This window comes from Heloderma suspectum, chromosome 2 (genome assembly GCF_057233095.1).
Source record: "Heloderma suspectum isolate Gila_16-S chromosome 2, 16-S_ref, whole genome shotgun sequence".
In the NCBI taxonomy this organism is placed as follows: domain Eukaryota; kingdom Metazoa; phylum Chordata; class Lepidosauria; order Squamata; family Helodermatidae; genus Heloderma; species Heloderma suspectum.
In genome coordinates this window covers 363,256,456-363,280,518 of record NC_139459.1, presented here as the reverse complement: position 1 = coordinate 363,280,518, position 24,063 = coordinate 363,256,456, and the positions used below count along the sequence as shown (strand labels likewise).

Here is a 24,063-nt window from a genome sequence, read left to right as displayed (position 1 = left end):
TTGCCCACTCCTGATATACAAGAATAACCACCCCCTTGAGTTCTTACTTTTTCACACTCTGAAAGTAAATCTTCACAGGTTTGAGAGTGAAATATGCCTCCAGTTTTAATTTCCAGGGGGTCAGGGGAAGGAAGTTGTGTCTCTTATCTAACAGAAGTTTGGGAAACATTGTGTTAAAAGAGTAAGGTCTGAAGTCCCCACTTTTGAATTTCCTCTCAACCATGAACGGGTTGGCGTTGTCCTATGCAGGATTTCATGCCCTACATCAATTTTACTAATAGAGGAGTGATAATACTGGCTTGCCTTGCAAGGATGTTGTGAGGATTACTGAGATAAAGTGCCAAATATATTATAAGGGTGCAATCCTGAAGGCCAGTACTAGGGAGTAAGTCTGTTTGAACCCAATGGGCTTACTTCTGTCTAAACGTGCTTGGGATTGTGCTACACCTCTGATAATAGGGCTGTGCAGTATCTGTTGTGCTATAAGGTTTATAATACACCTTGCTGGAACTTGTCTCATGCTGTGCCTGCCTGAACCGACCCTAGGTTTTGGAGTGTTTCTGTTTACTGTGCTATGCCCTGTTTGCAGCCACAAATTCCTAAGAATCTTGTGGCATCTTAAAGACCATCAGAACAACCTGCCCATAGAAGAGCCATGCTGCCACAACAGTGACCTGTACGGAAAGACGCAGAATGGATAAGAACATAAGAAGACCCATGCTGTATCAGACCATGGCCTATCTAGTCCAGCATTCTGTTCTCACAGTGGCCAACCAGCTTCTTGTGAAAAACCCACAAGGAGGACATGAGTGCAACAGCATCTTCCCATTCCTGTTCCCTAGCAATTGGTGTACATAGGCCTATTGTCTCTGATACTGCAGGTAGCATATAGACAGCAGGACTAGTAGCCATTCATTCTACAAATTAGATGGACCCTTTTAAAACCATCCAAATCGGTGGCCATCACTACATCTTGTGGAAGTGAATTCCATTGCTTAACTACATGCTGTGTGGAGAAGTACATCCTTTCCTCTGTCCTGAAGCTCCCACCAGTCAGCTTCATGAAATGATCTCACTGGGCTCTAGTATTATGAGAGAGGGAGAAAAATGTCTCCCTATCCACTTTTTCCATACCATGATTAGTTTTATACAGCTCTATCTTGCCCCCCCTTACTTGCCTTTTTTTCTAAGCTAAACAGTCCCAGACGTTGTAACCTTTCCTCACAGGGGAGTTGCTCCAACCCCTTGATTGTTTTAGTTGCCCTTTTCTGCACTTTTTCCAACTCTACCATATCCTCTTGATTTTACTCAGCGGCTTCCCTACCTTCCTCACCCCACCCCACTTTTCTGGAGAATCTGTAGACAATACCCTCTCCCTCAAAATCCTGGGAAAACCAGTAAGATTACCTCTCCTATCCCCTCTTACTGGGCCGTATTCTTTACCCATATCTTTGCTCAGCCCTTCTCTAGGCAAGAGAGCTCCAGCCATTTAAGGCAGGAGTAGGCAACTTGTGGCCTCCCAAGAGGTTTTGGCCTACAACTCTCATCCCTCACCATTGGCTATGCTGGATAAAGCTGATGAGAGTTGTAGGCCAAAACATCTGGAGAGCCACAAGTTGCCCTGCCCTTGGTTTAGGGGGAGAGGTGCAGTGACTCCAGCAGAGAAGAAACCAAATCTGCCCATTGGCTTCTGACATACCCAGCAGAGCTTGATTCCTGCCTAAAAATCTGCTAAAGGGGGCGGTAGGTAAAAGTTTTGCATGAAATTAATAGAACAGTTTTATTCCAAAGAGATACAGTCAGGGCCAGAAATATTGGAACAAGGATAACTGTTTTGGCAGTTGGCCTCTGTACACCACCACATTGAAGTTGAAAGGAAACACACCCAGATGGGAGCGAAGTCAGGACTTTCAGCTGTAATTCAAGGGGTTTGACAAAAGTGGGGCACCAACCATTCAGGAAGTACAGCCAGTGGCATACACACACCCATCGTTGGTGGCTCATAAGTAATGGAACGAATGGCTGACAAGCAGCTGCATGGCCAGGTGTGGCCTGTTTCCTGGGTATCCCATGACCATTCAAGCAGATAAAAGGCCTGGAGGTGGTTCTGAGTGTTAACATTTGCATTTGGTAACTGTTCACTGGAACTTCCAACATGAGGTCCAAAGGGGTGTCCATGAGAGTGAAGGAGGCCATCATTAGGCTGAGGGAACAAAGTAAACCCATCAGAGAGATAGCAAAAACAGTGGGAGTGGCCAAGACAACAGTTTGGAACATCCTGAAAAAGAAGGAATTAACTGGCAAGCTCAGCAACAGCAAAAGGCCTGGAAGTCCACAGAAGTCAACTAAAGTGGATGACTGCAGAATTCTGCTCATGGTGAAGAGGAACCCTTTCACAACATCTAGCCAGGTCAAGAACGTTCTTGAGGAGGTAGGCATGTCATTGTCAACATCTACAGTCAAGAGACGGATCTATGAATGTAAATACAGAGGCTTCACAACAAGGTGCAAACCACTGGTAACGCTCAAGAACAGACAGGCCAGATTAGCCTTTGCCAGCAAACACCTAAAAAAGCCTGCCCAGTTCTGGAATATGATTCTTTGGACTGATGAAACCAAGATTAACTTGTACCAGAATGATGGGAAGAGAAAAGTATGGAGAAGGAAAGGAACAGCTCATGAACCAAAGCATATCACATCATCTGTCAAACATGGTGTAGGCAGCGTTATGACATGGGCACGTATGACTGCCAATGGAACAGGTCACTGGTGTTTATTGATGACCTGACTGCTGATAAAAGCAGCAGGATGAATTCTGAAGTGTATAGGGCTATACTTTCTGCTCAGATTCAGCCGAATTCTAACAAACTGATAGGACGCTGCCTCATATTGCAGATGGATAATGACCCACAACATACAGCAAAAGCTACCCAAGAGTTTCTGAAGGCAAAGAAGTGGGATGTTCTGCAATGGCCAAGTCAGTCACCTGATCTCAGCCCAATAGAGCATGCTTTTCACTTAGTGAAGACAAGACTGAAGGCAGAAAGACCCACAAACAAGCAGCAGCTGAAGGCAGCTGCAGTGAAGGCCTGGCAAAGCATCTTGAGGGAGGAAACTCAGCATTTGGTCATGTCTATGGGACCATAAGGAAGGCTGAGTGAAGGAAGATAGATGCTTTTGAACTGTGGTGCTGGAGGAAAATTCTGAGAGTGCCTTGGACTGCAAGATCAAACCAGTCCATACTCCAGAAATAAAGCCAGACTGCTCACTTGAGGGAAGGATATTAAAGGCAAAACTGAAGTACTTCGCCCACATCATGAGAAGACAGGACACCCTGGAGAAGATGCTGATGCTGGGCAAGGTGGAGGGCAAAAGGAAGAGGGGCCGACCAAGGGCAAGATGGATGGATGATATTCTGGAGGAATACCTTGGGGGAGCTGGAGGTGGCGACGGCCAACAGGAAGCTCTGGCGTGGGCTGGTCCATGGAGTCACGAAGAGTCGGAAGCGACTGACCGAATAAGCAACAACATGGGTTCCAGACTTCAGGCAGTCATTGACGGCAAAGGATTTTCATCCAGGTATTAAAGGCGATCCTTAAGTTTGAAATGATGTTGATTTGTTCCATTACTTATGAGCCACCAATGATGGGTGTGTGCGCATGCCACTGGCTGTCCTTCCTGAATGGTTAGTGCTGCACTTTTGTCAAACCCCTTGAATTACAGCTGAAAGTCCTGACTTCGCTCCCATCTGGGTGTGCTTCCTTTCAACTTCAATGTGGTGGTGTACAGAGGCCAACTGCGAAAACAGTTATCCTCGTTCCAGTATTTCTGGCCCTGACTGTAAATTCTTCCACTGTGTTTCAGGCCACATATACTGTATGTCCTTGTTCATGGAAATGTATAGAACAATATACATAATTTATGTTACAGGATTTAAACCTGCCCATATATACACTCTTTCTCTCTCTCTCTCTCTCTCTCTCTCTCTCTCTATCTATACTAATACAACTATTTATACAAACTGAAAATCTAATGAAAGGGAGCATTAGGGCACAATCCTATGGCTGCTAGTCAGTGGCTAGATGGCCATAGGATAGGTCAGTTCCCGGGAACCTACTTTGGAGCCTGCACTCTGAGGTCGGCTCCTGGAGAACCAACCCCCACCCCCTCCCGTGCCACATCGTTGGCAGCGCGGATCAGCCCCGTGCTCCACACTCATAAGAGCAGTGTGGAGTGGCAAAAATGGGGCATTTCTGGGGGCGGGTTGGGGCGGGGTAGTTGGAAATCCAGTACGACGCATCCTATGTGTCGTCTGGCCACCACTTCCCATGCTCCAAGGACCCGCGGCTAGACAGCCAAAATCGGGTGTCTAGCCACGAAAGCAGGGCTGGGGGCGCGAGGAGGAGATCCTCTCCTCACCACTCCTCCTGCCTTGCACTGGATAGGCAGTTGCCCCTGGGGACGGAGGCAACCATTGATCTTCATAAGATTGCTCCCTTAGGGCGCAATCCTGTGGCCGCTACTCAGCAGCTAGATGGCCATCGGATAGGCCGGTTCCCAGGAACTGACCTCAGAGCCTGCGCTCCGAGGTCCTTCGGCCCCTCCTGCGCTGCCTTGGAAGCAGCGCGGAATGGCCCTGCGCTCCGCATTTGGAAGAGGAGTGCAGAGCAGCGGAAATGGGGCGTTCCTGTGGGTGTGCAGGGCGGGAAACTTGGCAATGCCGGCACAACATATCCAACGTGTCATCCAGCCACTACTTCCCCCACTCCAACTTCCTGCGGCTAGACAGCCAAAATCAGCTGCAAATGCAGGGCAGCTGAAGCACAGAGGGGACGATCGCCTCCGTGCCCCTCCTGCCCTGCATTGGATAGGTGGTTGCCTCCGAGTTCGGAGGCAGCTGCCTATCCCAGTAAGATTGCTCCCTCGAAGTTTCAAACATAATTTCCTTGTAACCTATACAAGAAATCTTAAAATCAGAATAGGAGAACATAACAGTAGTATTAGACATCAAAATATGGGAGCACATTGGTATAAATATTGGGAAGACAAATCCCATTGAGGCAAAGATCTTTCTTTCCGGGCAATAGAGACAAGTTATAAACAGGTAGATATGGGTTTTTTGGAGAAAGAAGCCAAGTGCATTTTGAGCCTAATTACAATTACTCCCTTTGGCCTTAATGAGTCAACCTGGAATGCTACTCTAAATACAGCTGTCTCTAATCAGCCTTTGAACATATATTAGCTACACCTTGGTCCACCATAGCACAGGAGAGTGGAGACTGAAGAGCAAGCGTTATGGAATGAGATTACAGAAAGTAGATTTATTCTTGGGGAATGCTATGAAGTATATGTTATGGTCATGTATAGTTTATAGGAAATTATGTTTGGAGCGTTGAGCTTCCCTTTTATTAGATTTATAGTTTTGATAAGATGTTGAATTGTTTTAACCATGTTGGGTTATAATAAATATGCATGAGTGTGTTTTAATCCTCTTAACATAAATTATGTATATTGTTCTATAGACCTCCTTGAAGAAGGCCCTATATGTGGTCTCACGCGTGTTGGAAGTGTTTATCTTTTTGGAATAAAACTCTTTGCTTACCCTATTCCTTTTTGCTCTTTTGCTTACTCTACTTGGGGGTTCCCCATTTTGCTGGACTCCTCATGAAATGAATAAGAGAAGGGTGCCTTTGAGGAATCCATTTCCCTTTGATCTGATATTAGGGTGGGGAGGGGGAAATGAAAGAAGAGGTGGATGTGGTTCTTCAGCGGCATGGGGAAAGGCACTCCACACATGGCCAGGGCGCTTCCTTCAATCCGCATTATTTTATTATCATCATCATTACTACGAATATCATCCTCCTGTCTTGACAGCAAGTTCCGGTGCGGTCAGGGGCCGAGTCCCGTTGCGAGTTAAACGCTGCACTAACCACGGCAGGGTCAATCCCCCGCCCCATCCATCCGCTCTCCGTCCCTCCCGTTCGCCTTTCTCCACCCGCCCATGCAAAATGTGCAGCCATGGGTCGCCTCACCGATGATCTAGTTCTGCTTCAGTCATGTGATGGGAAGCGGAAGAAGAAGCCAGCCCTAAAATTAAGCCGCCAGAAGTTCTGCAGACCCCAAGGCCAAGTTCCTGCTTCTCCTGGGCTTAAAAGCACCTCTTTCATCCCCGCCCCGCCCGACTTTGGGTGGCTGTTAGAGAGAGGAATAGAGGCGTGCACAAGATTGCGAGGAAGCTCGGGGGAAGAAGCGGCAGCCCCGGCGGAAAGGGCTGAGCGTCTCGGCTGGTAAGGAAGGGGGGCGGGCGGCTCGGCGGGGTGGGGTGGGGTGGGGTGGGGCTCGAGTTGGATATCCCATCTTCCTCTCCCAGGAGCTGAGGGTACGTCAGTGATCCCACTGTATTTCTTTGATTTCCCCCCCCCCCCATTTTTGTGGCTTTGTTATTATTACATATGCAGCGGCAATGACATTATTCTTCAGCACGTTTCATATCGGAGATAACAAAGACAACAAGGGTGAACATTATTGTGGAATTTATCATACCAAAAAGGGACCGTAACACTCCATCATTCAATGAACTGGTTTTCAAACTTTAGCTTCTTTCTTTCTTTTATTTATTTTTATTTATTTATTGCATTTATACCCCACCTTTCTCCCTCTCGCAAGGAACTCGAGGCGGCTTACGTTATCCTCCTCCTCACCGTTGTATCCTCACAACAACAACCCTGTGAGGTGGGTTGGGCTGGGAGTCTGTGACTGGTCCAAAGTCACCCAGGGAGCTTCCATGGCCAAGTGGGGACTAGAACCCGGATCTCCCGGCTCCCAGTCCGTCACTCCCACCGCTACACTACACTGGCTCTAGCCTTTATAAAACAGGCTATCTTCATCATTATTACTATATCCCATTTCCTTTTTTTTTTTTTTAATCAGAAATAGGGGGAGCAATATTTTATTTTACTTTTACTTATTTAAAATCTTTATATACTGCCCTTCAGCAACAAATTCCAGCGTGGTGCACTAAATTTGTTATAGCCATTATTAAAATTGTGGGTTTCTCTTTCAAAGAATCTCACTAAGCTAACATTAAAATCAGCAAATGCTTGGTTAAACAAGCATGTTTTTGTTGTTCAGTCGTTCAGTCGTGTCCGACTCTTCGTGACCCCATGGACCATAGCACGCCAGGCCTTCCTGTCCTGCGCTCTCTCCCGGAGCGTGCTCAAGTTCATATTCATTGCATCCGTGATGCTATCTAGCCATCTCATCCTCTGCCGTCCCCTTCTCCTTTTGCCTTCAGTCTTTCCCAGCATCAGGGTCTTTTCCAGGGAGTTTTCTCTTCGCATTAGGTGGCCAAAATATTGGAGCTTCAGCTTCATTATCTGTCCTTCCAATGAGCACTCAGGGTTGATTTCCTTTAGGATGGACTGATTTGACCTCCTTGCAGTCCAGGGGACTCGTAAGAGTCTTCTCCAGCACCACAGTTCGAAAGCATCAATTCTTCGGCGCTCAGCCTTCCTTATAGTCCAGCTCTCACAGCCATACATTACTACTGGGAAAACCATAGCTTTGATTAGACGAACCTTTGTCGGCAAGGTGATGTCTCTGCTTCTGACTATGCTGTCTAGGTGTGCCATAGCTTTCCTCCCCAGGAGCAAGCGTCTTTTAATTTCATGGCTACAGTCACCGTCTGCGGTGATCTTGGAGCCCAAGAAAGTAAAATCTGTCACTGCTTCCATTTCTTCCCCTTCTATATGCCAGGAAGTGATGGGGCCAGATGCCATGATCTTAGTTTTTTTAATGTTGAGTTTCAAACCAGCTTTTGCACTCTCCTCTTTCACTCTCAACAAGAGGCTCTTGAGATCCTCTTCGCTTTCTGCCATTAGGGTGGTATCGTCTGCATATCAGAGGTTGTTGATAATTCTCCCAGCAATCTTAATTCCGACCTCTGATTCATCCAACCCGGCATTTCTCATGATGTACTCTGCATATAAGTTAAATAAGCAGGGTGACAATATGCAGCCTTGTCGTACTCCTTTCCCAATTTTGAACCAATCGGTTGTTCCATGTCTGGTTCTTACTGTTGCTTCTTGACCCTCGTACAGGTTTCTCAGGAGACAGGTAAGGTGGTCTGGTACTCCCATCACTTTAAGAATTTGCCACAGTTTGTTGTGATCCACACAATCAAAGGCTTTAGCGTAGTCAATGAAGCAGAAATAGACGTTTTTCTGGAATTCTCTTGCTTTCTCCATGATCCAGCGAATGTTGGCGATTTGATCTCTAGTTCCTCTGCCTCTTCTAAACCCAGCTTGTACGTCCGGTAGTTCTCGGTTCGCATACTGCTGAAGCCTAGCTTGTAGGATTTTGAGCATCACCTTGCTGGCATGTGAAATGAGCGCAATTGTGCGGTAGTTTGAACACTCTTTGCCGTTGCCCTTCTTTGGAATTGGAATGTAAACTGACCTTTTCCAGTCTTGTGGCCACTGTTGAGTGTTCCAGATTTGTTGGCATATTGAATGCAGCACTTTAACAGCATCATCTTTTAGGATTTTAAATAGTTCGGCTGGAATACTGTCATCTCCGCTAGCTTTGTTGTTACTAATGCTTCCTAAGGCCCACTTGACTTCACTCTCTAGGATGTCCGGCTCAAGTTCAATGACCGCACTATCATGGCTATCAGGGACATTCAGATCTTTCCTGTATAGTTCTTCTGTGTATTCTTGCCACCTCTTCTTAATCTCATCTGCTTCTGTTAGGTCCCTGCCTTCTTTGTCCTTTATCATATCCGTCTTTGCACAAAACGTTCCCTTGAGATCTCCAATTTTCTTGAAGAGATCTCTAGTCTTTCCCATTCTGTTGTTTTCCTCGATTTCTTTGCATTGTTCATTTAAGAAGGCCTTCTTGTCTCTCCTTGCTATTCTCTGGAACTCTGCATTCAGTTGGATATATCTTCCCCTTTCCCCCTTGCTTTTCGCTCCCCTTCTTTCCTCAGCTACTTGTAAAGCCTCAAAAAAAAAACAAAGGCAGAGCATCACAACCGAAAAGGGCCTTCCCCTGGTTGCCCTCAGATTTACAGGTGACAGAACAAACAGGCAGCCCTGACCTATAGATCTCAATGGATGGGCGGATTGATATGGAAGAAGACCCTCCTTTCTCTTCCCAATAACCCTGTGAAGCAGGTGCGGCTGAGAACCAGTGTCAACACTGTGGTAGATCAGGGGTGGGCAACTTGTGACCTTCCAAAGGTTGTTGGACTGCAACTCCCATGATTCCTCACCATTGGTGATGCTAGCTAGGGCTGATGGGAGTTGCAGTCCAACAACCTCAGGTGGGACTCAAGTTGCCCACCTGCAGGCTAGATGGACCAATGGTCTGAGTCCAGACTAGATAAGCTCGGAAGCCCCTGCCCAGCCGGATCTTCATCTGCAAGACAAAAGCCGCTCCACCCTTCCCCCAAATTCATTTCCTCCTACCTCCTCAGGCCTTGTAGGACAAAGGTTACCAGTTCAAGAGTCTTGGGGGGAAATCCTCAGTTTCGTTGTACTCAGGAACCCCTGGATGTAGTTTAGACTGACCCCCCAACACATAACACTGTCTATATGTGTAAGTCCCTTTCACCACAGCATAATTATTATAAACCTCTGACTCATCCCCTCACCCCAGTTTGATCTGCCCCCATTACCCTCACCCAGAGTTTGAGATGGTGACTTACTGCATGACCTGGTAGGAATTTGCAGCCTATTTATTTATTTAAAATATTTCTTGACCATCTTTCAGGGTGGGAGCCTTCCCAAGGTGGCATATAACAATAAAACACACAGTAAAAACCAATGCAGTAATAAAAACAGTAAAAACAACAGCAGCAAACATTCTAAAAAACAAACACCAGCATATAATAAAATTTACAGTAGACAACTGCAGCTATAACCCAGTCCAATGAAACATAATCAGGGGAAGGCCAGAGTAAAGTAGTAAGTTTTCAGGGCCTTCTTAAAAGCCTGCACTGATGGGGTCTGGCAGACCCTTGATAGCAACTTATTCTGGAGGTGTGGGGCCACTGCAGAAAAGGCCCTCTCTGCTATAGTCACTTCTATTCCTAGGAACATTGGAACACTAGCAGCGATGAGACCCTTGGTCTGTCTCTAGCTCATTATTCTCTACTTTGATTGGTTTGCCAGAGTTTCAGGCAAGGGCTTTCCCAGCCTCACCAGGGATTAAACTAGAGTCAGTGTGGTGTTGAGGACAAAATGTAGGGAAGGGGTACATATGCCACCTTGGTCTCCTTGGAGGAAAATATAAATGTAACAAATACATACATGAAAACTTGAGTTTCCCTTAACTTCTCTACTTCCTATGACATCTTCCTGGCCTATCCAACTTAGCTATAGAATGTTTTAATTTATTTATTTTGAAATATTTCTATTGCACCTTTCCATGGAAGAGTCCGAAGCAGTTGGCAAAAAATATTTTCTAAAAGTATTTAAACAATTAAAAAATCACTATGCACATATAATTTAAAAATCCCAAGAAGACAATATAAAGCATATTTACAGGTCTGATCTTCCCTATTGCTCTGGGCTGCAGTTGGTCAGAGGGGAGAGAAAAGTATTTTGTACAAGCTTGGGAGAAGGTACCTTAAAAAAAAAAAATTGCTACTTTATATCTTCCTTAAACTAAGTGCGTAGCCAAAGATGGAAAGAGGCTGGTTATGTTTTAAATCTGTTATTGTATTTTAAATCTGTACTGCTGCTAGGTTTTATTGTAGTTTGTACTTTTATACTGTAGTTTTAAACTTTTACATTTTATATTGTACTTTATGATGTATTTTATGGTTTTAATTGTTGTGAACCGCCCAGAGAGCTTTGGCTAATGGGTTGTATAGAAACGTAATAAATAATAATTTATTATCTGCTGTGGCTGCCTAATGTGAGATTGGCAGCCACATGCAAGAGGACCTTTTCCTTTGCCGCCCCTCAGTTGTGGAACAACAAAATGCGCATGCTGACCTCGTTGAAGGTCTTTAAGCAGGCCTTTTTAGAACTCCTGTTCCTTTTGTATACTCTTGTATACTGTTTTTAAGCTGTGTTGTTTTATTGTTGGTTTTTAAAAATTGTTTTTGATTCAAAGTTCTTTTTAGTTATATGTTGTTTGTATATACTGTCCATATGCATTTATGTAAATAGTTTTTAAACTTTGTATATTGTATTTTAATGTTTTAACTTCTGTAAATCACCCAGAGAGCTTCAGCTATGGGGTGGTATAGAAATGTTAATAATAATAATAATAATAATAATAATAATAATAATAATAATAATAATAATAATAATTCTACAAGACTAATAGCACCTCCCAGGGATTTCCCCCCCTTATTTGCATTGCTGCTAGTGTGTGACTTAGCAAATGCTACTTTCTTTTCTAGTGTACAAAGATAATGAGCAGCCAGAAATAAAGATGGAGGCGCCACACACACCAAGATGTGTTCCAGGGGAGAGACTGGAAGGAAGAGGAGGAGAAAGAGGAGACCCTCATGTCCTCAAGGTTGGGACCGTGAGGGAGTTTCTCTCTCAGCCAGCTCTGCTACCAGTTAAACAGGAACCAGAGGAAGGCCTGCAACAGTGTTGGGAAACCCAGTGGCAGTTGCTTCTCAAGGCAGTGGAGTCTTCTCACTCTGGAGGGGGAAACCCACATCTGCCCGAGTCCTCAGATCGTCGTAGTGCTAAGGATGATGTTCAGCCTCATTTCAGTGGAGCAACTGATGCCGACCGGTGGCCTAGAGGGCAGTGTGTTCGCCAAAGCCTGCTAGGCCTCAGTGGAGAAACCCAAGAGGCCTGTGGAAAACTGAACCCCTTGTCTGAGAAAGTGAAGGAAGAGATTCTGGAGGAGGACTATGTTGCCTTGGACATTTGGCGTCAGCGCTTCAGACGACTCTGCTATGAGGAAGCCGAGGGGCCCCGGCATGCTTTCAGCCTTCTCCAGAAACTTTGCCATCGGTGGCTGAAGCCAGAGAGGCACAGCAAGGAGCAGATCCTGCAGCTGGTGATCCTGGAGCAGTTCCTGGCCATCCTGCCGCAGGAAATGCAACGCTGGGTGCAGGACCATGAGCCTCAGAGCTGTACCCAGGCGGTTGGCCTGGCTGAGGATTACCTGAGGAGGCCCCAAGAGATGGAAGCATGGGAACAGCGGGTGAGATCAGGCGCATAATTTGAAGAGGCCCCAAACTAAAGCAGGATCTCCTAGTAATGTTGTCAAGGTTTTTTGTTTTTTAAGAATCATGAGCTGTATAAATAAATAAAAATATCTGGGAACCCTGAGTATATCATAGCAGTTACCTGCTGCTCCTAGCACCTTCCTGGCCAGAGGGGGTGTGTATATTTTCCAGATCCTGAGGCTGGGTATGAGGCAGATCTACCACCAAGCATTCCTCAGGATGGGCAAACTGTCACCTCTTTATCATTATTTTCTCACATTTGTATATTTTTAATGTGGTTTTGAAAATTGTTTGTTGTGGTGGTTCCGGCTTCTTAAGTCTGTTTTTAAAGTTTTACTTTCGGCCGCATCCGATCCTACCCGTGCCTACGAGGACCCACTGCTGGCACAACACGGACCTAGTGGAAGCAACCCAAAATGATGGGAAAACACTCATTTCTGGAACAGGGCAGGTCAGCAGAGCTCGCAGAAGGGAGCTGACCTGTCCCAGTCCAGAAACTAGCGTTTCCCCTCATTTTGAGGTTCCTTTATGAAGTGCTAACTCCCCATTGAGTCAGCAGTGGGTCCTGCTGACATAACAATCCCTGGGAGTGCAGTGGCCCCATTGGACACTACCCCATTATTTTTTTTATTATGGATTTTATTTTCTGAAATCATTGTAAACCACCTTGGTAAGCTTCAGAAAGGTGGAGTAGAAATAAAATAAATAAATAAATAAATGTATCCTCTTCTTACTCCAGGGAGTGCAGGGCAGTTCACATTGCCAGGTGGTAATGGTAGGTCCCATTTTACCTTGCATGATCAACCCTCAGAACTTAGGTTTCTAATCTTGTTTCTTGATCTTGTTTCTAAGTTAGGCTGCAATTCTGTGCACACTTTCCTGGGAGTAACCCCCACTGAACATTGTGGGTCTTACTTCTGAGTAAATAAGCGTATAGTTGAGCTGCACCTCAGCTGATGATGTTTCAGCTGCTATTGTATAAAATCATAGAAATATGAATCCCAAATCATAAAAAATACCTTTTTAACTATTCTGCCTCAGTTTTACATATGTTGCCAATCTCTCCAGTTTAGTAACGCTCCATATATTTATTTTATTCAAGGGTTTCTTTGCTTTTTGTGTTACTTTCCAGTTGGCTGGAAAAGTGAACCTTGTTTGCCTGTCTATTCTAGGTACAGGTACCATTTGAGGAAGTGGTGGTGAATTCCTTCAAGACAGCCCCTGTAAAGGTGGAACCCTCCATGGAGACCAGGCAGGAGGGTGATGGGGAAGCCAGTGTACTAGGTAACAATCAATTTGATTAATTATTGGATGTCGCACAGCTACTGAGGCAACTCCAGTGTATTGAGGGAGACCAAGGTAGAAACCTCTGACTCCAATTGATGGAGTGTGATGGAAAGTTGTTGTTCAGGAACTGTCCGTACTCCTCCAGGAACAAAGAATGTTTGCAGTCCAGCCTCTGTGAGAACAAAAAAAGTTGTCCATTTATCTGGGATTAAATCTCTCACAGGCCCTAGGAGCAGGTATAGCTTTGTGGAGAAGGCTGGGAAGAAGTCCTAGGAGGTAGAGAAGCTAAGGTAAAGGGAGGGAGAGGAAAGCAAGGCCCACTTGATTGTCTTGGCTGAGAAACCAGGAGCCCTTTGGCTACATCCCCCTCCCTCAACCATCATCTACTTGCAACCATTCCACTTATTTATTTATATATTACATTTCTATACTGCCTCATAGCTGAAGCTGTCTGGACAGTTTACAAAAGTTAAAACATTAAAATACAATATACAAAGTTTAAAAGCCGTTTACATAAACACACACAGACAATATACACAAACAACATCTAACTAAACACATCTTTGAACTAAAAACAGTTTAACAAAAATCAACAATAAAAACAACACAGCTTAAAAACAGTATACAAGAGTCAGCAAAAGGAACAAGAGTTCTAAAAAGGGAAGGGCTGCTGGGATAATAGAGTCTTTAATGCCTGCTTCAAAGAGAACAGCAGGTGCATTTCAACCAGCAGGTCATTCCACAACTGAGAGGTGGCAGAGGAAAAGGTCCGCTTGGCTGCAGAGGAGCGAGAGAGATGGGACATTCGTCGTTCCTTTTGATCGGCTCTGCTCAGAGGCCAGCCGCATTTGGCTCTGCCTCCTTCAGCTGTCATAGTATCATAGAATGTTAGAGTTGGAACAAATGTAATGTTTCAAGTAACTAGGATGAGGAGGGTCAGATTGCAATCACTCCAGAGACAAAATAGATATTTAACAGTATTTCCTTAACTTGAGAATGTTTGGTAAATAACAATATTAAGGGAACGATTAATAGAACTATAACCCAACTATGAAGAACTCTAACTGTAGGTGCAGTATAACTGTAAAGCGCAGTCTTACACTTGCTAGATCAACAACAGTTGTTTGTCCCAGTTCCTTTGGTCTTTTTTGGCCAGTCTCTCTTGTGGAGGTTCACTCTTCTTCTAGCTGAAGGCTGCTTTATCTCTTTCTTTCTCTTCTTCATCACCCTGCTGGTTTTCCTGAATTTCCTTCTCAGCTGTCCTCCTTTACTCTTCTGCTGCCTCCAAACTGGCTCTCCAGGGTTCCCCAGAAGGCCGCACAGCCTCCCCCAGCCACCGATCGTTTGGTGCTTTCCCGGGTTTTGTACAGTTTTACCCCATTCTAAAAGGTTGGAAACCCTCTCCTAAAGCTTAGTTAATGGGCTGTAAGAGCTTTAAGCTAAAATATGCTGGTATTTTTGGTATTCTGGCTGTCGGTCCCATCCACCACTTTAATGTGAGCCCCAAGAGCTTCTCATAAATGGACGTTCTTGGGGCCCAACGGAAGCTCTGCCCCTTGGGCTGAAAGAGGTTCTGGACTCTTGCAATATGTCTACATCCTACTTAAAAGAGCAGTGCCCAGAAGGAGGGACAGTACTCCAGATGAGGTCTGTCTGGTGCAAAATAAAGGGGAAGTAAACATTCAGTTGAAGCACGTTTCAGGTTGTGATTCTCCATTTTGTTCCAACAGAACAGCCTGAGGCAGGAAAGAGAGAGTATAAATGTTCTCAATGTGGGAAAGTCTTCCTGTGGAGATCCCACCTTACCAGGCACGAGAGGACACATACAGGAGAAAAACTGTATAACTGTGCGATATGCGAGAAGAACTTTGGTCAAGCTTCACACCTCGCCATCCATGAGAGAACCCACACAGGAGAGAAACCGTATAAATGTACAGTGTGTGGGAAAATCTTCAACCAGAGCTCGGTTCTTCTGAGGCACATGATGAATCACACAGGAGAGAGAGGGTATAAATGCTCACAATGTGGGAAAAGCTTCAGGTGGAAGTCACATCTTATCAGGCACATGCCCACCCACACTGGAGAGAAACTTTATAAATGTTCATGGTGTGACAAGACCTTCAAGCAACTGTCTCACCTTCCTAAACATGAGAGAATCCACACTGGAGAGAAACCGTTTTCATGCTCTACTTGTGGGAAAAGGTTCATTGCTCGATCTGACCTTGTAGTACATGAGAGAATCCACACAGGAAAGAAACCGTATGCATGTTCTTACTGTGGGAGAAGCTTCAGTGATACATCAGCCCTTTCTAAGCATAAAAGAACCCACACAGGAGAGAGACCGTATAAATGCTCTCACTGCGGGAAGTCCTTTAGTGATGCATCAACGCTTATTAAACATAGGAGAATCCACACAGGAGAGAAGCCATATAAATGCCCAGACTGTGGGAAAAACTTCAGCGACAGCTCAAAGCTCTCTAAACACAAGAGAATCCATGCAGAGAGGAGGCCGTATAAGTGCTCGATCTGTGGGAAAGGTTTCAGCGAGACCTATCACCTCCTTAGGCACGAAAGAAACCACACAGGAGATAAACCGTACTCGTGCTCAACCTGTGGGAAAAACTTCATCGACAAATCAAGCTGCAATAAACACGAAAGGACCCACACAGGTGAGAAACCATATAAATGTTCCATCTGTGGAAGAAGCTTCAGCGAGCGGTCAAATCTTCAAAATCATCACAAGATCCACACTGAAGTGAAACCATATAAATGCCGCATCTGTGGGAAAACCTTGAGTCGACGATCTCACCTTCTGAATCATTACAGAATCCATACTGGCGAAACCCTACGAGTGTGTGGACTGCGACAGGAATTTCATCCAACGGACTCAGCTTCTTGTTCATGAGAGAACCCACACTGAAGAGACTGAATAACAGGTCAAACATCTCCCTACTTTTAGAGGGTCCAGTGAATGAGCTGGGAGCATCTGACGCTGTCGTAGAGATGTTTTTTCTTGAAAATTTTGAATTGGGAAATTTTCCGGGAATATACTTCATGCAAATTAATTTGTGTAGGATAATTTGCATTAGAAAATTTTCAGTTTGTCTCAGAAAATGTTGTGATGGCCTAGAGAGTAATCTACTTTGACATGTTTATTTTACTTGTATTTAGCAAACAACAAAGCTCAAAAAAGTACCTCATGTTATTTTTTTTGTCCCAATACTGCACAAGTATTTGATCTGAAATATTCAAGCGAGAAAATTAAAGGACAGTTAATGTGATTATGTAGGCATTTTTATTGGAACACTTGGAAAATTTTTAAGACAATAGCATTACTTCTCTTACATTGTTTAAATTTAAGAAAAAAACAAAGGTGTTGAGACTTGTTGACACACTAATAAACTTTAGTAACCCAAAGAACTATATGTGATATGCTGACAACCACTTATTTGTTTTAACAGAGTTCAGTTCTCTTCCAGAAGAGTTGTTGGGGCACTTGCCGTTTCGCTGTCTCTACCTATTAGCTCTATTTCACCAGTACATATAGGTATTTCCATTATATATCTGTACACCTCTCACATACTTCCTCGGGATAATCATTAACACAATTGACATGAAAACATTAATTACAACTTTGAAACTACCAAGCTTGCCTAATATTGTATTTGCAATTCATTGTTACTAATGGACTTAGGAAATGGAAAATTTTCTGCAGAGACTTGAAAATGTTTCACCCCACATTACTGTACTGTAGCATGGCTGAAAGTAAGAAATATCACGCTCTCTGTGGGTTGTAGTCTTTTATATCTAGTTTTACATCCTGGCTTAGGACTTCCCTGTGAACCAATCTGAGCTTTATGAACAGCCTCAGAATCTTTACTTTCTCTCCTAGCTTCATGGAAGTTAAGACAGCAAGATATAGATAAGACAGGAAGATAGAGACAGGGCCTTTTTGGCTGTAGTAACAAAACTTTTACAGCCTTCCTGGTGGGCTTCCTCTTCCTTTTTTTGTTTTTAGAACGGCTTTGAACACTCGTTTGTTTGACCAAATCGTTTTAATATTCAATGGCCTACTGCTTTTAAATTGTTTTTTGCTGTAAGAGCTTCCCTGGCTTAATGAGAGCCAGTGTAGCGTAGTGGTGAGAGTGACGGACTGGGAGCTGGGAGATCCGGGTTCTAGTCCCCACTCGGCCATGGATGCTCACTGGGTGACTTTGGGCCAGTCACAGACTCTCAGCCCAACCTACTTCACAGGGTTGTTGTTGTGAGGATAAAATGGAGAGAAGGAGGATAATGTAAGCCGCCTTGGGTTCCTTGCAAGAGGAAAAAAGGCGGGGTATAAATGCAATAAATAAATAAATAAATAAAGCTGTCATTTTATTGCTATCACTGTTGTTTCTGTATTTTTCTCATGTGTGCATTGTTTTATTGATTCAAGATTTTATGATAGTAAAATGTTACAGAAAAACAGATTATTTAACAACAACAACAACCATGCATTTTCATATAAACCAGAGGGAGCAACTGTATTCAAAGTAAATATCTAGGAAAATTATTTTTCTTTGAATTAGATTTATGCAGCAACCCTATACTCACTTACCTGGGAGTAAGTCCCATTGAACTCAGAGAGGCTTGCTTCTGAGGTTGCACTGTAAAAAGATTAGAACCACAGAAAGCATTATATGAGATTTTTTGCCACCGAATATGTTTATAAAAATGAGTACAATAGACTGGAGTTGGATCTATAGCTATTACAAGAGAGAATCTTTTTGGATATTTACATGGAACACAGTTGCTTGTTTTTGTTTAAATGAAAACATGGTATTTAAGACTACACACAGAGGGTGTATTATGTGATTATTATTAGTTGCTACTGAGCCTGCAATCCTATACCCACTAACCGGTGCAAATCTCATTGAACTGAATGGGACTAATTTCTAAATAGGCATGGATGGAATTGTACTGTGAATGTCCATGTGTAAGTATTATTGAATCTCACCTGCTGCAGACTTGATCACTCATAGAATCATAGAAACATAGAATAGTAGGGTTGGAAGGGGCCTACAAGACCATCAAGTCCAACCCCCTGCTCAATGCAGGAATCCAAGGCAAAGCATCCCTGGCTGTCCAGCCTCATCTTGAATGCCTCCAGTGTGGGAGAGCCCACAACCTCCCTAGGTAATTGGTTCCATTGTCATTGAAATGGACTGGAATGGGCCACTTCACATCAAATGACCACCAGATCTACTACTGTGGACAGTACACAGTACCACAGAAGAAATGGAGTAGCCTTCATAATTAATGGCTAAAAGTGGCTAAAGCAGTGCTTGGATACAATCCAAAAAATGACAGAATTATCTCAATTCGAATTCAGGGTAAGCCATTTAACATCACAGTGATCCAAATATACGCCCCAACCACAGATGCTGAAGAAGCAGAAGTAGATCAGTTCTATGAGGATCTGCAGCACCTGCTGGATAGTACGCCAAAAAAAGATGTTATTTTCATTACAGGAGACTGGAATGCTAAGGTGGGTAGTCAAACGACACCTGGAATTACAGGCAAGCATGGTCTGGGAGAACAAAATGAAGCAGGACATAGGCTGATAGAATTTTGCCAAGACAACTCACTGTGCATAACAAACACTCTCTTCCAACAACCTAAGAGACAACTTCATACATGGACTTCACCAGACGGTCGGCACCGAAATCAGATTGACTACATCCTTTGTAGCCAAAGGTGGCGGACATCTATGCAGTTGGTAAAAACAAGACCTGGAGCTGATTGTAGTTCAGATCACGAACTTCTTATTGCACAATTTAGAATCAGACTAAAGAGAATAGGGAAGATCCACAGATCAGTTAGATATGAGCTCACTAATATTCCTCATGAATATGCAGTGGAGGTGAAGAATAGATTTAAGGGACTAGATTTAGTAGATAGGGTCCCGGAAGAACTATGGACAGAAGTTTGCAACATTGTTCAGGAGGCGGCAACAAAAACGTCCCCAAGAAAAAGAAAACCAAGAAGGCAAGATGGCTGTCTGCTGAGACACTGGAAGCAGCCCAAGAAAGAAGGAAAGTAAAAGGCAACAGTGATGGGGGAGATATGCAATTAAATGCAAAATTCCAGAGGTTAGCCAGAAGAGATAAGCAATTATTTTTAAACAAGCAATGCGCGTAAGTGGAAGAAGATAATAGAATAGGAAGGACAAGAGACCTCTTCCAGAAAATTAGAAACATCGGAGGTAAATTCCAGGCAAAAATGGGTATGATCAAAAACAAAGATGGTAAGGACCTAACAGAAGCAGAAGAGATCAAGAAAAGGTGGCAAGAATATACAGAAGATCTGTATAGGAAGGATAATAATATTGGGGATAGATTTGACAGTGTGGTCAGTGAGCTAGAGCCAGACATCCTGAAGAGTGAGGTTGAATGGGCCATAGGAAGCATTGCTAATAACAAGGCAGCAGGAGATGACGGTATCCCAGCTGAACTGTTTAAAATCATGCAAGATGATGCTGTCAAGGTGATGCATGCCATATGCCAGCAAATTTGGAAAACACAAGAATGGCCAACAGATTGGAAAAAATCAACTTATATCCCCATACCAAAATAGGGAAGCACCAAAGAATGTTCAAACTATCGAACAGTGACACTTATTTCACATGCCAGTAAGGTAATGCTCAAGATATTGCAAGGTAGACTCCAGCAATTCATGGAACGAGAATTGCCAGATGTACAAGCTGGGTTTAGAAACGGCAGAGAACTAGAGACCAAATTGCCAATATCCGCTGGATAATGGAGAAAGCCAGGGAGTTTCAGAAAAATATCTATTTCTGTTTTATTGACTATTCTAAAGCCTTTGACTGTGTGGATCATAACAAATTGTGGCAAGTTTGTGGTGGTATGGGGATACCAAGTCATCTTGTCTGCCTCCTGAGGAATCTGTATAATGACCAAGTAGCAACGGTAAGAACAGACAATGGATCAACGGACTGGTTTAAGATTGGGAAAGGAGTACGGCAGGGCTGTATACTCTCACCTGTATACTCTACCTGTGTACTCTATACTCACCTGTATACTCTATTCAACCTGTATGCAGAACACATCATGTGACGTGCTGGGCTTGATGAAGCCAAGGCTGGAGTTAAAATTTCTGGAAGAAACATTAACAATCTCCAATATGCAGATGATACCACTTTGATGGCTGAAAGCAAGGAGGAGCTGAGGAACCTCATGACGAAAGTGAAAGAAGAAAGTACAAAAGCTGGGTTGCAGTTAAACCTAAAAAAACCCCAAGATTATGGCAACCAGCTTGATTGATAACTGGCAAATAGAGGGAGAAAACGTGAAGGCAGTGACAGACTTTGTCTTTCTAGGCGCAAAGATTACTGCAGATGCTGACTGCAGCCAGGAAATCAGAAGTTTACTTCTTGGGAGGACAGCAATGACAAATCTTGATAAAATAGTGAAGAGCAGAGACATCACACTGACAACAAAGGTCCGCATAGTTCAAGCAATGGTCTTCCCCGTAGTAACCTATGGCTGCGAGAGCTGGACCATAAGGAAGCTGAGCGAGGGAAGATAGATGCTTTTGAACTGTGGTCCTGGAGGAAAATTCTGAGTGTGCCTTGGACTGCAAGAAGATCAAACCAGTCCATACTCCAGGAAATCAAGCCAGACTGCTCACTTGAGGGAAGGATCTTAAAGGCAAAACTGAAGTACTTTGGCCACATAATGAGAAGACAGGATACCCTGGAGAAGATGCTGATGCTAGGGGAAGTGGAAGGCAAAAGGAAGGGGGGGCCGACCAAGGGCAAGATGGATGGATGATATTCTGGAGGTGACGGGCTCGACCTTGGGGGAGCTGGGGGTGGCGACGGCTGACAGGAAGCTCTGGCGTGGGCTGGTCCATGAAGTCATGAAGAGTTGGAAGCGACTGACCGAATAAACAACAATATATTAACACGGAGCATGAATTTTTGTTCACTCCATTTCAACCCTAAATATTGTCCGATTGAGTTAAGAATGGTCTCAAATCAAAGCTGCCGATGCCTAGATTTGCGGGAAAATTAACGCACCCCTGAAAATAAATTGACAGCTTTGCAATTAATTGTTTCAGTTTATAATAATTTGTATCGCGGAGCTGAATGGGTGCACAACATGATCGCATGCATTTGCTACTGATGTCTAGAACTGCAGAAAAACATTTCCGTTTTTAAAAATTAGTTGAAGTGTCGATAATTAAATGTTACCGTTTTTAATTTAGGCACACTCTCACGCCTCAATATATTGTGACACGATTACCTTGCGTTGCTGATCTACATGTGCTTCCCACCGTTGCTAATGTTCCTCACCATTGTGATCGCAGGTCATGCTCTGTATGAACAGGGATATTCCCAAGAAAGGCTGGAGGTCTGTACACAGAGTACATAGCCTGGTACCTCCCAGTTCCAACACTGTACTTACTGTACAGGTGGGGTGCGAGGCCTTTTTCCTGTTACCTCAGCCAAGACCTATCCGGGGCTTTCCCCCCACCACATTCCAGCAGGGGGTAGGGCCAGAGCCAAAGTAGGTGGGGCCAGAGCAGAAATCGGTGGAACTACAGAAGTGGCTCCTCATTTTGTCCAGCACGCAACAAAGGGGGAAAGACATTTGCATCCAGGCATTCTCCTTCTCCAGTGTGGATGAGCCCCCCTATGTAGTTGGAAGGAATCATAGTTGTAGTTGGAGTAAATAATATCAATAACCTGGAGTGCAGCCAAGGAAGGGGTGTGGCATCAGAACAGCTTGGAGGTTTGCATTTGGCCCGCGGACCAGAGGTTCCACATCTTTAACTCTACTGCATGCTATAGGATGTATGCCAGGGGTGATGAATTCAATTTAAAGCCATCAGGAGGGCTTTAAACTGAATCCTACAGGGAAGGGAGATGTAATGTTGGGGGTAACAATGGACGTAGGCGCATGCACTCCAACGGAGAGAACAGCTCTGATAGTGCCCAATAATAGTCTTCAGACACATGTAGGAAGAAAGCCAGACTATGAAGCACGTGGTCTTCAATGTTTATATACTAATGCCCAGAGTATGGGAAACAAACAGAACGAACTTGAACTCTTAATACAGGAGGGAAATTATGACTTGATAGGTATAACTGAGACTTGGTGGAATGACTCTCATGACTGGAATACAGCAATTGAAGGATATAACTTGTTCAAAAAGAAGAGGAGGAACAGAAAGGGAGGTGGGGTTGCACTGTATGTGAAAAATACATATCTCTGCACAGAAATACAGGAGGATGAGCTTGGTAGCCCCATCGAGAGCATCTGGATCAAAATAAATGGAGCAAAGAATAAGAGGGACCTGGTGGTCGGAGTCTACTACTGGCCACCCAACCAAGGAGAAGACGAGGATGAAACTTTTGAAAAGCAAATAGCCAATGTTTTAAGGAAGCATGATGTAGTAGTAATGGGGGACTTCAATTTCCCCGATATTTGTTGGGAGACAAATTCTGCAAAACATGGCCCCTCCAGGAAATTCCTGACTTGTGTGGCGGATAACTTCCTCCTACAGAAAGTAGAGGAAGGAACTAGAGGATCGGCTATCCTTGACTTGATCCTAACCAACAGAGATGACTTAGTGGATCAAGTAGCAGTTACAGGAACTCTGGGGGAAAGCGACCATGTTGTACTTGGGTTCTTGGTTCTAAGGGAAGCAAAAGCTGAGTGTAGTCAAACACGTACCCTGGATTTTAGGAAAGCTGATTTTAATAAACTCAGAACAATGATCAGTAAGTTCCCATGGCAAGCGACGCTAACGAGAAAAGGAGTCCAAGATGGGTGGGAGCTTTTAAAAAAAGGAAATTCTCAAGGCACAATTACAAACAGTTCCAACAAGAAGAAAAGGTGGAAGACAACAGAAGAAGCCAATGTGGCTTCACAAAAAGCTTCGGGATGACCTGAAAAAAAAAAAGGACACATATTGGAAGTGGAAAGAAGGCCAAGTAACAAAGGAAGAGTACAGGCAGGTAGCACAGAATTGCAGGGATGGCATCAGGAAGTCTAAAGCTGAGAACGAGCTGAGGTTAGTGAGGGATGCTAAAAACAACAAAAAGGCTTTCTTCAGCTACGTGCATAGTAAAAGGCAGAGGATAGAAATGGTGGTTCAGCTATTCAATAAGGATGGCAAAATGATAATAGATGACAAAGAAAAGGCAGAGGTGCTCAATTCTTACTTTGGCTCAGTCTTCTCCCAAAAGAGGGTCTATGACCCCCCTGGCAAAGGCGAAGTACAGGCTGAAGGGGCAAGATTGCAGCTCGAGATCGATAGGCATATGGTCAAGGAACACCTAATTCCTTTGAATGGGTTCAAATCTCCAGGGCCAGATGAATTGCAATCTAGAGTAATAAAGGAACTGGCAGAAGAACTCTCAGAACTGCTGTCTGTTCTCTTTGAGAAATCATGGAGGATGTGGGAAGTGCCAGATGACTGGAGGAGGGCTAACGTTGTCCCTATCTTCAAAAAAGGGTAAAAAAGAGGAACCTGGGAACTACAGACCAGTCAGTCTGACATCA

The 24,063-nt window shown here is 44.1% G+C and overlaps 1 protein-coding gene across 1 annotated transcript; it reads left to right on the top strand.

Annotated features, from left to right (window-relative positions):
- Positions 1 to 6,052: 6,052 nt before the first annotated feature.
- On the top strand, positions 6,053 to 19,478 carry LOC146355714 (uncharacterized). The gene is given in 5 exon segments (XM_084830808.1): positions 6,053 to 6,287; positions 11,414 to 12,177; positions 13,375 to 13,486; positions 15,220 to 16,327; positions 16,329 to 19,478. Coding segments are annotated over 4 exon segments (2,046 nt in total). The 5' UTR covers positions 6,053 to 6,287; positions 11,414 to 11,445; the 3' UTR covers positions 16,423 to 19,478.
- The last annotated feature ends 4,585 nt before the right edge of the window (positions 19,479 to 24,063 follow it).